This window comes from Haliaeetus leucocephalus, unplaced genomic scaffold (genome assembly GCF_000737465.1).
Source record: "Haliaeetus leucocephalus isolate CR32 unplaced genomic scaffold, Haliaeetus_leucocephalus-4.0 Scaffold279, whole genome shotgun sequence".
NCBI classification, from domain to species: domain Eukaryota; kingdom Metazoa; phylum Chordata; class Aves; order Accipitriformes; family Accipitridae; genus Haliaeetus; species Haliaeetus leucocephalus.
In genome coordinates, this window is record NW_010972715.1 from 76,644 (window position 1) to 91,553 (window position 14,910).

The window sequence follows — 14,910 nt, forward strand, 5'->3', positions numbered from 1 at the left end:
AGGTTTGGAAGCCGAAGCCACCTGGGTCTAGGATATGTCGCTGGTGGGAGCTTTTAAATGAAGGCAAAGGGGGGTGGGGGTGAGCCCCTCGAAACGTGGGGGCTGCAGGGACTGCACCCGTACCCTCCCGGAGCTGGACGGACAAACCTGCCCCGACAAACATCCCGGCACCCAAGTTTGGGAGCAGCGGTAGTCCCAAAGCCAGCGGTGACCAGACGCTAGAGGGGGACAAACCCATACCGGGCGACGCAAGGTCTCCCCAAACAGCCCCAGCTCCCCGAGAACCCCCCCACCCCACCCCGGCTACAGACCACCACAATTAAAATGGAGGAAACTCTTGAAATAAAGCAAGCTCCCCAAAGCAGCACTGGAGAACAGTGACTGCTCCTAGCCCCGATGCAGCCAAAGCATCTGCAGGCAACCTCAACTTTTGTGTCTCCTGCCCCTGGAGAGCCCAGGAAGCCACTGGGCCACACCGACCAGACACCTGGGTCCAGACTGTCACCACCTGAACTGCCAACGACACCCCCGGGCCCCCAGCACAGGCTCTCCACAGATCTTGCAGTCTGCATCGCAGTGGGGACACCCAGCCCTGCAGTGTGGCCCGGCGCGGAGAATATGCAGGGTGGCTCCTCCGTCACGTTGCCAAGGTCAAGCACATCAGATGGCACGCCGAGGTGACGCCTGGTCAGAAGGGACAGCGGAGGGGTCTTTGGCCCCGCGTGCTCCAGGCTGCGGCGCTCCTATTTGGTCCATTTGGACAGCGATCGTGGAAGCATCAGGCATCTTGTGAACACCACACCGCTGGCACGCACGCCGGCAGGGGAACCTCGCACACGGCTCAGCGCTTCACGCTGCAGTTTAGTCTCATCTGAGCCACAGGCAGGAGCGTGGCCAAAGCTGCCATCCCACCAAAGCGGGGACCTTTTCAGCACAGCTCACAGGCCACCCTGAACTTCCTTGTCCATCCCTGGTGGCAGCAGCCCCCATTCCTCACCAAGTCCTCTCTTGCGTCCCATTGCCCTGCAGCAAATGGGACAGTGCACGCTCTCCCTGCAGGCAGAGAGAGGGAGTGGAGTGCCCTGAGACCACTCACTGCTCCCAAAGGCGCTCATCAGTGCTTTTACATCCCCCAGGCTTCAGCAAGCTGACATGTTCGCTGCTTCTCTTAGACACGAGCACCTGGAGAAACAAATTGTCTTGGGAAAGCAGACTCCAGCTGGCAGATTTACTGGGGCAGGGAAAGGAGAGCACGAGGCACAGGGAACATTTCAGGCAGACGTGACGCACTGGAGACGAGAAGAGTAACGTGTATTTACAGAGGAGCAAGAACACGTCTCTGATCATGGGGAGACCCAGCACAACACGGAGCCAGGTACGTAGGCAATGCCAGACCAAAGGCTTTGAGATGAGGTCCTGCAGACAGGATCCACACTTCTGGGAGAGGCTCTTCTTGTTTCTACAACGCTTGATGCTCCAACACCTCCAGGCAGAGCCCAAATACAACCCATTTGCGCCAGTTACTGAGGCCACAGGGCTTGACGGCACTGCAGCAAGCGAATGGTTCAAATGTGGGCTCAGCTCCCCACAAGTCAGCCGACAGCAGGTCTGACAGCTCTAAAGCCAGAGCCTCATGAACCAGCCTGCTCCTCTGAAGTCTAAATGAGGGGAAACCAGCACACCCCAAGAGGGGTCAGAAGTGATGGACTGAAGCAGTCAAAAGACAATGGGACCTCTCCGAAGTTCCCTCTTTCTCAATGATCTTTCCAGCAACCCCAGTCCAGACCAATCACAGAGGCATCACCAAATGCATGGAGATTTTTCAGCAAGACATCAGTGCTACAAGGCAATATGTTCATAATCTCATTTTGCAAAGGCAGATCTTCTCCTGAGGCAGTGCTAGAAGCCTTTTCGATTTCTGCAGGCCCTCCCATTTAAGCCACTGGGGAGCAGCTCTCAGTCACTGGTTCAGAAGGCAGCGATGTGGTGTCACCAAGAGCTTTCCAAGGGAGATAGGCAAAGCTAGAAAGGTTAAGGAGAGGCAGAGGTGGCAATGTGCTCTTCCTATTCAAGATGCCTGATGCAGCCTTTTTACAGAGTCTTGGTAGATAGACAGTCCCTCTTGCCATGGAGCTGGAAGCACATCTCTGTCAAAACCAGTGTCACGTCCCGCCATGTGATGGCTCCAGGCTCAACTCATGACAGGATACAGAAACATATTTCTTCACATAACCCAACATATGGACATCCTGAAGTCATGATCACCACACAAGAGGCTGTGGGAAAAGGCAGCATTTTCCTGGTCCATGCTGCGGCCGTGTGCCTGGGAACACTGGTTAGCAAAGGGTGGCAAGAAGCATGGTAGGACGTTTGATGTGACAGGCAGATCAAGGTGCCATGTCACACTACCTGCGCGTCTGGGCTCTATGATGAGAAAACACCATGTTCTGATCCTGGGTAGCAGACAGACCAAATAAACATGCAGGCCACAGCCACAAAAGCCTTCCACAACGCAGCAGCTGCCTAACTGGACACAGCTATGTAGTGACAGCAGCAAAGTTGGCAAGCGCTGAAAACATGTTGATTCTGTGCCTCTCTAGAGCAGGTATTTCCCAACAGTCCTGTTGGCCAGATCCCAGGTCCATTAATGACCTCACCTGGTGACATAAGGGTAAGAGACACCGCTGCAGATCAATGGTCCCAGAGTCAGGCTAAGATGCTGTGGAGGACATACTGCTTTCTGTTTAGCATAAGTCATTGAAAATGGATTAGGCTGTAGTTCTCCACTAGTGCATAAAGAGAAATAGCAGATGAACAGAAGGGATCCAAGTCTGGGGTGCAGCACAAGGGATCCCACATGGATCACGCCTCCAAGAGCTGTGAGGGAAGGCAGGAGCATCAGAACAAGACCGGAGAAGGGAAGTGCTGTGCTTACACACAGCCACTGTAGGACTGTGTTCTGGGAGAGTCAGCTACAGTTGTGCAAGAACACAAAAGCTATTAGAGGAGGGAGTTATACCAAAGCTTACACAGGAAACATGACTGAAATAGGCTATGTACCCCACATCATGAGTTACAGATGCATGGATGGCCACTTCATGCCTCTAGCTTGGTAACAACTTGTCCTGCCTGAAAAAAAAAAGGTGTTCTCCATACAAGCTGTTGATACTGAAAATTAGACCTTCACTCATCAGCCTTTTCAGTGACCAGACCAGTTAAAAGGTTTAGCTAAAAATGTCTTACCCCTTTTCAGAATTTATAAGCCAACCTCCATTTGCCAGTTCCATCACCTCTAAGGAAAACTTAAGTTTTGAAAGTAGAGCTTTGCTGTAGTTTGACAAACTTGTCCTGTTTTCTCCAGTCTAAGGAGGTCCTCCACTGCAATCTAAGGATCTTCATGCCTTGAGGATGCCCTATAGCACAGGCATTGCTTGGGAGGCTGCTAGTGCTGAGGGACAGAGTCCTGCAGCTCAGGCTACTTCTGAACCTCAGAGGACAGGCAGCTTTAAGGAACAAGTCCTTCAGGGAAGCTGTTTGTTCTGACCGGACTGCAGGGACTTTCACCCGCAGCTCATCCGTGAGGTACAACCAGACACAGGGGCTGGTGGGTCACATCAAAACCACAGGCACATATCTGTTAGCTCCAGAACGCAAGTCCTTTGAAAAGGTCTCAAAACCCAGCTAAACACCAACAACCTTGAATGCTTTGCCTTCAAAGCACCCAACATGCGACACCAGCCTCCCTTTCTCTGTCCAAGGGTGAAATGCTGCGCTGACAGCTCAAAGCTTGAGTTTCTCCACAGCATCATATGGTTCGTGGTAGGGCCAAGGCCACCCCACTGCAGTGGTTCAGAAACACACGTGTTGCATACTTGAAGGCCACAGCACGCACAGTACGCTTGAAAAAGCCACAGGAAACCAGAATTGCAGCCCCCTAACAGCACCTCCTCCCACGCCTTCAGCCAAGCACCACCAGAGCTCGGCCTGCTAACAGCCCACCCTGGGACCCCAGAGCTGTGCTGTGCTGTCTGCTCCAAATGCAGAAGAGCACTGGATTTACCAAATGCCCCACAAAAATCAGGAGACAGCACTTGGAAAAGAAACGTGACGGCAAAGATGAAGATACACCCATGGCTATATCTTGGTATCAGCTTCGATACAGACAAGCAGCTGAACAGATCACCATCAGCAAGGAAAGGAGCAGGAGATAACTGGTTTTAGGGACTAAAATGGACTTCTGGGGAATAGAGTGAGGCTGACATTCTCACTTCAGTGCTGGAAGGGCTAAAACACCAATGCTCATGGAGTCAGCACAACAGGTCTGGCAGATACAGCTCAGGGTGTAAAGCAGGGCAGGGGAAAAAAAAAACCAAACCAAACCCCCTCATATAATCTACAGTCACATCCTGTGCAAACAACCCAAAGAAACAACACCAAATCAACCTGGGGCAAGGAAAGGGCTCCACATGTTACAGTGTCCAGCAGCCCAAGGAGTCCACAACCAGAACTGGAAACAAACTGCATCACAAACAAGCATTCTTGCACTGACACCCATAAGGGACCCAGACAGGGCCCAGAGGGTCCCCAGAGGAGTCTCAGCCATGCTGGCTGGGAGCAGTTACTGCTCCTGCTAGCCCCAGCCCAAAATCCAAGCCAGGGCTGTCCCTCGGCATCATGTGGCATAACATCAGCCTCCTGAGAGGAAGAAGAGAACACCAAGCCTGCAGACAAAACACCCCCTTGCCCCAGGACAGGGGTAAGGTCAGGGTCAAGCACAGTTTCCCTGGGGGCAAATGCCTTTCCATCTCCAATGCCACAAGGAAGCAGATGCGCCCTGGCAGCCCTGAGGAACAGCAGCACTTGAGGCTCCCTCACGCCTACATACCTTGACGTCAGCGATGAGGGCGTCCTCATCCTCAATGCCAGTGGGAACACACTTCTTGTGCAGAGGGAGTGACTCCAGTTTGTCCACAAGGCAGCGTAGACCCTCCAGCTCAAACTGCGTCAGGTGCACCTTCCTGCTCTTCCGTGGGCTGCCACCATTTGGGTCCCAGGCCTGGCCATTTTGGGACCCCCGGCTGGAGTCGGAAGAGTCTATAGATGGGGTCTTCTTCAGACCCGGCAGGCTGCTCCGGCAGCTCCTGCCCAGTTCATCATAGTCCACATTGGCACCATTGGCTACGGGGCTGGTGAGAACAGACCGCCTTGTGACTGGTCGCCTGGGTTCCTTCCCTGCTGCATCCTCCTCTTCTTCCTCCTCCTCCTCTTCTTCCATGTTTACCGAATCCGAGGAGCTCAGCTCCATATCTGCCACAATGGAGAAAGAGTGAGAGAAGAGCATGGTGGCCAGACAATCACTTGCAGGAGGTGTTCAGTTTCTAGAGGAATCCCCCAGTTATCAGAGATGCTGGAACAACAGACACGTGCAGGAACAAGGCGAGAGGAAAGGATGGGGCACGTAGCAGCTGGAAAAGAACAGCTAAAACCCTTTCCCATTCCTGGCTTGTTCTGTTGGAAGGTGAGGCACAGGACATGGAAAACCTCCCAGAGAAGGAGAGAGCAAAAGCCTAGACTGTATTTCATAGAATCCTAGAATTGTTTGTGTTGGAAGGGACCTTTAAAGATCATCTAGTCCAACCCCCCTGCCATGGCCAGCAGCATCTTTCACTAGACCAGCTTGCTCAAAGCCCCATCCAACCTGACTTTGCTTTTGAGGGCTTGGGATCTCCAGCCATCTGGTCCTGGGAGTGACCTGGGACCTTGATCCTGCCTTCACGGTGGGAGAAAGAAGATGTGGACTCACTAGATCACAGTGAGGTCTCCGAGCCTGATTGTGCACAATAAAGCACCCTCTCCTGACAGTAAAAGGGAAGGGGGTTCTGCTGCTCCCTTCCTTTCAGCCCTCTGCACTAGTTCCCACTTCATGCTGCTCAGTGGTAGAGAAATGGTGATGAAGGCACTGGAGGCCTCCAGGCAGGAGGAGGACAGAGACAGCCTTTCCCAAACCAAGCGCTGAGGGAAATCTCAAGAGGGCCACAGGAAAAGGACAAGAGCTGGGTGCCATGTCCCTTTGCTAGGGCCCCCGGATAGAAATCAAAAGCCCTGAAAAGGCTGTGGCTGTGAGGGGAGGTGCCCAGGAGTCAGCATTTACAGCCTCTTAGGGGAGTGAGGACAAATTTGCTTCAAGGGCCTTGGGTGGAGGCTACCCAGCTCTCTCCCACTCTAAAGAAGGGTCTCTCTGAGTAATAATCTCTTGAACCAATGCTCAGGCCCCACTTGCCTTGGCTGTAAGGAGGCCAAAAATTCCTTTTGCGAAAGACTCCCTGTGCTTCCTTGCGCATAACCTTGACAGCACTTTAAACTGTGCGTGCAGGAAGGCCCTGATCAGCAAGAAAGCATTACTGCCTTGCAGCTCACAGCACAGTGGTGGTTACTGCAAGTTCCCGCCGCTTCTTCTGTTAAAGGCTTTGTGTGTACCAGCAAGACCAGGAACTTGTGTGCTGGTTTTGCAGCTGCAAGGAACCTGGCCTGTTACAGGGACAAAGGAGGAAGCAAAAGTCTGGCTAGTTTTGACTTCTTGCTCAAAGGAAAAGAAGCAAACTGCACCTCCTTTGGCCGGTCTGCAATGCCCTCCAACTGTTCAGTACAGCAAACAGTGAAAAGGGAGGAAATACCCAAAGAAACCACCTTTTGAAATTGAGGAAGTGATAGTCCCAAATTCTTCCCACACAGCCCTCCAGGGCCCACCATGCTGCTGAGCCAGACAGTACCCCAGCAGGAGGGTGCAAGAAACCATTTCGATACAGGTGAGGAAGGAATAAGAAGAGCTGGACAGCCAATGCAGGGGGCTTACCCATACTGAGCGATTCCTTCTGGAAGTCCTTGGTCAGATGTGAGCGGCTGGTGATGCAGTAGACATAGCGCTCCAGCACGTACCAGCACATCTCGTAATAGAAGGGATAACGAAACTTATTTGGGACCTGCAAAAGAGGCAAGGGGAAGGGGATCAGCTCAGACCTCCTCCACCACAGGGCTGCACAGAGATAGCTCTTATTACTGCTGCCTCAAACCAGACCGATCTCCTCCTGAGAGACAGGAAACGCATGTACATGTTTAACAGCATCATTCATGCTTCTGGCAGCCTGACGCAATTCTCCTTGCAGAAGGATATTATCACCAGGCAGAGCAGAGACCAGGCTCTACTCACTTGCAAGCCATTAACATTTCATTTGTCTTTGTTAGGGTTGCAGCTCTTCCCCCACAGACCTCCTTCTCATTAGTACAAGAAAAAAGTGGCAGATGACACAAAAGGTTTCAGTTGAAGGTAATGGTTCAAGCCCTCTTCCCAAGCCCAGGCACAGCATCTGACAGTTTGTAGGGGCGGAGGGAAAGGTTGGTCCGTTAAGAGAGGTGTTACCAGCTCAGCTATTTAGCAGAGTGCCATCAGGGCTGTGTCACATGAGTGTTGGCAATTCACATGCAGGCAGAAGCTGCCCCTGACCCTGCTGCCTGCCCTGCACCTTCCTGAGGCTACACTGCCCAGGGTGGAGCAGGCACACACTCCATTGTTCTATGTATGTCTTAACTGCTGTGGATGATGGTCTGACATGTGACTGCTAACCCACAGGTCCTGCCTGCTGCAGCAACCTGAACTGCTTCAGAGAGGCCAACAGTCTGTCCATCACAGCCCAGGCATGTCCTGAAGCTTCTCTGCAGGAGCTGAGCTCTGCAGGACCCATGTCTCCACAGGGAGCAAGCAAGAACATCCACTTGCCAACAGCATTCTCTGCTCAAGGCGTCAGGAAGCCTTTAGTTTGTTGTCTTACACCACATCAAGGTCTAAGATCAACACCAAGCAGCAGTAGAAGGCAGCCAGGTAAGGGAAGAGGCAACACACTGGATGCACTCCCATGGACACGTTGCTCCTTCCTCTTTAGGCAACCAGGAGAGGTCCCCATGACACTCACAGCAAGGTTTGCAGACCCCTCGGAAGCCTGGTGTCAGACCAGAGGTGGTACAAAGGAATGTAACAAGACTTAGTGCACACTGCAGGCTGTCCCTCTGCCCAAGTTCCTGCCTGTACATTTATAGCAGGCTAGGACATCTCGCTTACAGACAGCTGGAGTTGAAGCAATCTGTCACAGGGTGAGATTCAACTTGCCTGCCTGCACACCACCACTCTTGGCTGTGCCCTCCCCACCATCCCAGGAGGCCACATCCTCCCAGCTCTCCCACAGGTCCTTACCCGCGTGCGGTCTTCAATGCTGTAGATCCGGAGCTGCATAGGGATGTTGAAGCTGTGCAAGAAGTTGCCTCCGAAAACCAGTGTGTCCATGGGAGTGTACACAGCATGGATCCAACCTTGGAGAGAAAGCAGAGTTTGAAGAATCCTGAGTAACTAGGTGAGGTCAAGGTCTCACAACTGACAGTCCCTACTAATTCAGTTCCTTTGCAATCTCTTATGAATTGTGTTCTTCGGAGCAGGGCTGTCAAATCTGCACAGCCTTCATGCTGCTCAGCTAAGTCCACCCTGATAGTTGCACCCTTAATCTGCACCCAGGTTAGCTGCAAACACACAGACTAGCTATTGACCCGTTGTCACGTCAGCCAGCCCTAGCAGCAGCAGGGGGCTACGATGGGACCATATAGACCCCAACTCTTTGAGAAGGGCAGACATTGCCATGTTACAGCAACCATGTCCCCTCCTGCTGAAGTGTCACTACTGAATTACTCAATACCCAGCTCACTTGACCCATCTAAGAGCTAGAGACAGACTTGTACTTAGGCAATTAAATACACCTGTGGATCTGGCCTCGCATCCTCCCATGGTGGCACGTGTGCCAGTATCCACCTCCTGTCCATAGCTTTTTGTCATCTTGGTGTCTCTGGAAAGTTGCTTCCTAATTGCATTAGGCCTAAGAATACCAGCAACAAGGAAAACAGTGTTCCAAAGTCTGTTCAACAATTAAAAAAACCCTCAAAGTAACTCAAGTTCCAGCTCTGTTATCTCCAAGGCTAAGCAATCCAGCCAAGCCCAACATTTTAGAAATTCCAGCATCGGTTTCCTTAAGGCAAGGCCAATCAATTCAGAAGTGTCAGTTGTGATAACAGGACTCATTTGAGTAACTTCTGCAATCCCTGATGTTTTCTGTTCCTGCTCCCACTGTAAGCTACAACACAGCTTACTCCTGCACTGCTGTTGGAGATGAAACGGCAGGTTACAGCAGCCTTTGATATCTGAGCCAGTCTTATGGACACAATTTTTATGCACCAGTTTTATTAGAAGCCTTCGAAGGGGTCTAACAATCTTTCTCTGTACAAGGGAATATTCCCTAGTGCAAGCACAACATTTTACAGACATCCCAGGTCTCCATCACAGGTTCTAAAAGGCTGTGAGCCAGTCCTTGCAAACAACCAACTGGAGCTGCCTTTTTTTTTTTTTATCTGCCTCATCTCTTCTGCCTTTGCTGTTTTCAAGCACAGCACTGTACTAACTGCACATGGAAGACATTGCTGATGCCCTCCAATTATTCTGCTTGCTAAACCAAGTGAGGCTAAAGATTTCTCTTAACTCTTGAGAGTGTTCCAACTCCCAACCTCAAAGTCTCCTTGCCCAAGCCCTCTGCAAAGCAGTTACCTGCAAGTCTCTCCATGTTACTGCTTCCCAGATCCCTACTGGGTTTCAGCATTTTCCAACATTTGCTTCTAGCTATATGCTTTCCAGCTCTCTTATCTGCAGTACCTGCAGACTGTTTGATTGTCTTTCCCCATGTCCAGAGCAGCCACCTTGCTCCTTAAACTCACACACTGGCTCCCTTCCTTGCTTCACGATTTGAACATAACTCTGCAGAGATTTCACAAGAGACCCAGGAAGCTGAGGAGCTGTGCTGCCCTGGGCCAGCCTTCAACATACACTGCTCCTCATGTCAACATAACAGGCTCTGGGAAAGGCTCCTTTAATAATTGATCAAGAGTGATGTGAGCCAGCCACAGCTTTCCTGTTGCTTGGGCTGAATCCACAGTGCCATGACAGGCGTGTTTTGGGAACTGGCAAGCAAGAGGACAGAGCCACATCACATCTCCCTCTCCTAGTTACTCATGAGGGAGAAAGCTAAATCCTGCCTGTTCTGATTTTGCTTGTGTCCCAGGAGTTTCAGCCTCTCACCACAACCCTGGTAAAGGCCAGGATGCGCCTGCCCACCCTGCAGTACCTGAGGGGATGACAAATGTGTAGCCCTGCTTGAGCTCGATGCGCTGGCACTCTGACACTCTGTCCCCAAGAAAAATGTCTCCCTGCTTCCCTGAGAGAAGCCAGTTTTCATAGAGCTCCAGGTTCTGGGGTGTAGGAGGGATCAGCCAGAAGATCTGCAAATAAAGACAACGGGTGTTTAAGTCGTCACATAATTAACAGCTACTGACTACCCCCTGCTTCTTCCAAACCTGCCCTGCTCCCTCTCCAGACATCTAAATCTCTTCCTCTCCCCATCCACAGAGGATGCAAATTTGCAGAAATTCCCAGTAAAGTGTCCCATTTGAGAGGGCAAGCCGCTAAGCAAGGTCTTTCCCAACCTGACACACTGAGCACCACAGGTCAACTGAGCTTGGGATGCTTTGTAAGGTATTATTTACATCAATAGAACCCACCAAAGGCACCAGAGTGCTAGAGACGGAGTTATTTACCTGCATATTTCTGCCATGTTAGTAAGAGCTACAACTAAACTAGAGATTTGCACCTGTCTCGCTCCATGGAATTACAGGGGACAAGCAGACACCCACCCCCAACTAGGCCCTTCAGAGACTGTTAACTCATCCTTTGGGGGAAGGCACTGGAGCTGCAAACCATCAGAATCGCTGGGGAAGTCCGGCAGCTACATCTCCTTTGCAAGGAAAGGTGGGTGAAAAGCCCAGATTCTTCACGTGCGGCAGTTTGCTGCCTTCCCTGAACCTAGTCTAAGTCAGTGGAGAAAAATGGGATGGAAAAATTGCCCAGGACTTGTCCTAAAGAAGTGACAAGACCTTTTTCCCCAGAGATCTGCCTTTACTGACTGCAGAGGGAGCCCATCCAGCCACTTTCAGCTGGACAGTTCCTTCGCAGCAGTTAAAAGCAAAAGGGCTCCCTATCCTAAGGCTCTCTGAAGTGCTCTCAGGAGATGTTCAGCCACAACAGGCAGCCTTTTTTACCCCCGGCTCCTTGATGAATTGAGCCCTAGATGGCTGATGGTTTTTATCAGAAGCAGTGAGGTCTCTTCTAATAGCTCACAAGGGTTAAGTCAGGAGCTAGGTGCATTTCACTGGGCAAGAGGTGGGACCTGCCTTTGGTAAATTCTGTACTACAGCATACTACTCCACATTAGCTTTTCCTAGTAATACTAAGCTGAGGTACCACCAGATTTTGCTGCTCCAACTGCATCGATTCAAACGTACTATGATGAGTCTGTCTGCATCACCACCCTCCCTGGACAGCAGTGCAAAGTTTCCTTGACTACAGTAGAGCTGACAACTGCAGCTAGCAAAAACTTGAATACAAGCTCTTCTGTGCCATTATATTCCTTGCTGAAGCATAGGCCGAGTCCTGTGACAACAGGCACCCAATGGCAGTCAGAGGGGAGGTTTTCCCAGCAAGGACTTCATATTGACTAAGTGTCATGCGCTGAACGTGACTGTGCTCTCTAGAGCAGCAGAAGTGCTAGAAGTGCTAGCTAGGGTGTCTGACTTAATTGTTCAAGTACTAGCTAGCCCATTTGGTGATACGGCACCCAAACTATTACAAATCTGTTTTCCGAAAGAGAACAAATACAACATTCCCACCTGTAAGAGGAGCTTAAGGTTCATTCACTCTGCCTAAGAGCAAGTGGGAGGACTGGCACCTTCCCAGATCCCCTTCCAGACAGATTTATTCCAAGCCAGGCCCCAGTACAACACACAGCTGGGATGACGGATGCCTGGCACAGGGAAATCCCCGCACAATTATAACTGGAAGCCACCCATCAGGAAACAAACATTGCACTCAAAGTTTGTAACTAGACAAACTCAAACTTAATGGAACCTGGTGTTCAGTTTTTCTATCTTGGGCTGAGCTCAGCTACAGGAAGTGAGTCCAGACAATCAGCTCAAATCTGACACTGTTTCAGAGCTACTTCTCACCAGAAAGCATTCAAGGGTTTTGCAGTGAAGACCTGTCACTAGCCTTCAGTTCAAGCGCTTCTGCTTTTGAAATCACTTGATGTTTTAAGGTGACCCCTCACACATCTGTTGGCTATTTTAAAACCCCTGAACAGCTTAGCTTTAGGAAAGGCTCCCATGCATCTTTAATCACCTTTCTTCCATTTGCTGCTGCTCCCAGTGTGCTATGTGCACCTCACCAAAAGGTGATTAGCCATGTAACCAAATGATCTCTCAGAAGCCCCAGGCACTGGATGAATTGGGTTATTCTACTCTGTGTCATTTAGCCTTTTATAACGTTGTCTCAGCATCACCTCTACAGCATGGGTTTTCAGCCTGTACCTGGTGGACCTCTGAGGGCCTGAACTACTTCCAAGAACCACAGATAAACAAGTTTAGGGCGGAAAGACTTCAATTCACTGTCTGGGACCTGCATCTTCAAGGATCGACAAGGGAACAGACTAAAAGCCACTCTCCTAAAGCATCTGTAACTTTCCCAACAGGGACTGTCCTCCTACCTTTCCCCCTCGGTGGATGTGGTACCACACAGAAGTCCCACCAAAGTCCACGTGGAAATCTGTGTAGCAGCCCTTGACGCTCATCAGACAGTATCTGGCGGAAAACAAGATGACAATAAGGTGAAAATGAGCAGTGGTCCACATTTTAGAGCAGATACAACGTATTCAAAGGGAGTGGTCTGCCCAAACCCAGGCCAGTGGCTCAGAGCAGTGCCAGAAGCCAATTACTGCAGTGCTAAGCACTTTAGCTGCAGGGAGGTGGTGGTCTGCAGGAGAGCCCACTTTGTGTCTATATCACATCCCCACAAAAAGATCTAGTCCAGGCAAGAGGAGAGCTTTCATCCTCACACACCTGGCAGCTCTAGAAACCCTGATGCCACAGGTCTGGCCTACAGGGCAGGATGGGCAGCATCTAGCAGCTCAGCTGACTCCAGATGTCTCAAGGTGGCGAACACCAAGAGTTTCCCCAAAGTGCAGTGAGCTCCTAGAAGCCACATGACCGCTCTTCCACACAGTGTTCAGCAGGGGCTTAAATAACTAATTGCAGTGTCCTTGCAAGTGTCACCTGCTGAAATAAACAGGGAGACTGTCCTCCCGCTTCCCCTTGGTACAAACTCCTTCTCCCTTGGGCAGTTTTCTTGCAAGAGATGCTTTGCTGCCTGCCGCCACTGAATTAGCTCAGGAAGTCACTTACTTCTGCACCTTTGGATACTGCATCTCCAGGATAGCATTCGTAGACTCTGTCTGACTCTCCTTCAGGTGTCTGGGCCACATGTTATCAACCCAGTCAATCAAATCCACCTACAGCAGAAAGGTGGGAGACATGAGTAGAGATGAAAGGGGCACAGTAACCCCTTTTGCTACCCCTAGGCTGTCCTGGAAGCTCAAATACCTATTGCCTGCCTGGTAAGCCCAGAGCCCACATGTGGCTGGGCACCTGTGGGATGCAGGGTTGCACTGGGCCCACCAAAGCCACTGCAGTGCTGTGCGCAGACCGCCAGCCAGCCCAGCTCAGAGCACACCCACAACAAACAACAGCACCAAGGAAGGGAAGGAAGCCCTGGTGTTAGCTGAAAGGCCATGACACCCTCTTTTTGGCCCCCACACACCCATCAATCTTCCCAATGCCACTGGTGCAATCCCACATGTAAAGCATTTAGGACCAACTGTTCTGATGTCAGTTGCTGTACAGTGAGCCTCTGAATTCACACAAGCAGCAAACACCACAGCAAGATCCCAAGCACGGTACTGGGATGCTGGTCATCTACTTAGGGGCTAGGCAGGAACTGCTATGCACTGGGCTTACATAAAAAAATGTGCTGGGCAGCATCTGCTAGGGTGGGATTCAACTCTCTAAGCTTCAGGACAGCCAGAGCAGGCAGAGATGTCCAGGCTCCCTCTACAGTTAACAGAGAGAAGCGAACGGCCCTACAGAGCTGCCCCTTCCTCTCCACCGACTGCAGAGGGAGTTCAGGATGCCCACCCCATCCGTCCCACTTTCCACACAAGGGCAACTCATTTTCCCCCTGCCAAAAAGCCTCATGCCCTGCTTCCAGCACACCTCCAGTCTTGGCCTCCTCTGCTCTCAGAGATTTCAGCACTTTTCATCAGAAACCCTCACTGCCATGCTGCACAACCCTCTGGAGTCCCAGCTGAACACAGGGTTGCTGTCCTAACGGGACCATGGTTTCCAAACACCAAGGAAACCACAAAGCTCAACCAGCATCCAGGCTTTAGCTACTCTCTCAAATTACAGCAAACACTGCTGAGCTCTGCTGTCCAATTTAGGTCCTGCTGGAGTTTTACACCTGGCCACGTGTTATGGCAAGCCACCCCTGTCCTGCACCTCTCTTTGGCCACAATAGAGCTGATCGCTGCTGCAGGATGCAGGAGAGGGCTCTGCACCAAGCATCAGAGCAGCGCAGTGCACAGGACAGAGGGATGGTAGGCCCAAGACGGAATGACAGCCAAGGTCCTGGCAGACAGCAGAATCAGCTAACTGGGAGAGGCTGGCAGCCAGCGTCCCCATCCTGTCCCCAACACTCACTGGCTGAGCACAAATCTGACCTCTCCATTCAAACTCAGGTGCTTGTTCAAACTCTGTGCCTGTTCTTGATCACCAGCCAGCAGGAGCAGGTTACTTCACTCTAATTATTCTGCAGCCAATCACTTTCATTTCTTTAATTGCTGACAACTAGTGAACAAGTTAGCTCTCTGCAGAATGACAGGC

The 14,910-nt window shown here is 51.2% G+C and overlaps 1 protein-coding gene across 2 annotated transcripts in view; it reads right to left on the reverse strand.

The window, feature by feature from the left end:
• Positions 1-14,910, reverse strand: part of KDM2A (lysine (K)-specific demethylase 2A) — a 49,534-nt gene that overhangs the window by 10,232 nt on the left and 24,392 nt on the right. Inside the window, exons 6-11 of one of the 2 annotated variants that reach the window (XM_010569880.1) lie at positions 13,375-13,481; positions 12,681-12,774; positions 10,212-10,365; positions 8,246-8,361; positions 6,854-6,980; positions 4,886-5,307 (exon numbers count right to left, since the gene is read on the reverse strand). In XM_010569880.1, coding sequence (XP_010568182.1) covers positions 4,886-5,307; positions 6,854-6,980; positions 8,246-8,361; positions 10,212-10,365; positions 12,681-12,774; positions 13,375-13,481 — 1,020 coding nt within the window. The remainder of the gene's footprint in view (positions 1-4,885; positions 5,308-6,853; positions 6,981-8,245; positions 8,362-10,211; positions 10,366-12,680; positions 12,775-13,374; positions 13,482-14,910) is intronic. The other variant, XM_010569881.1, reaches the window with a different exon arrangement.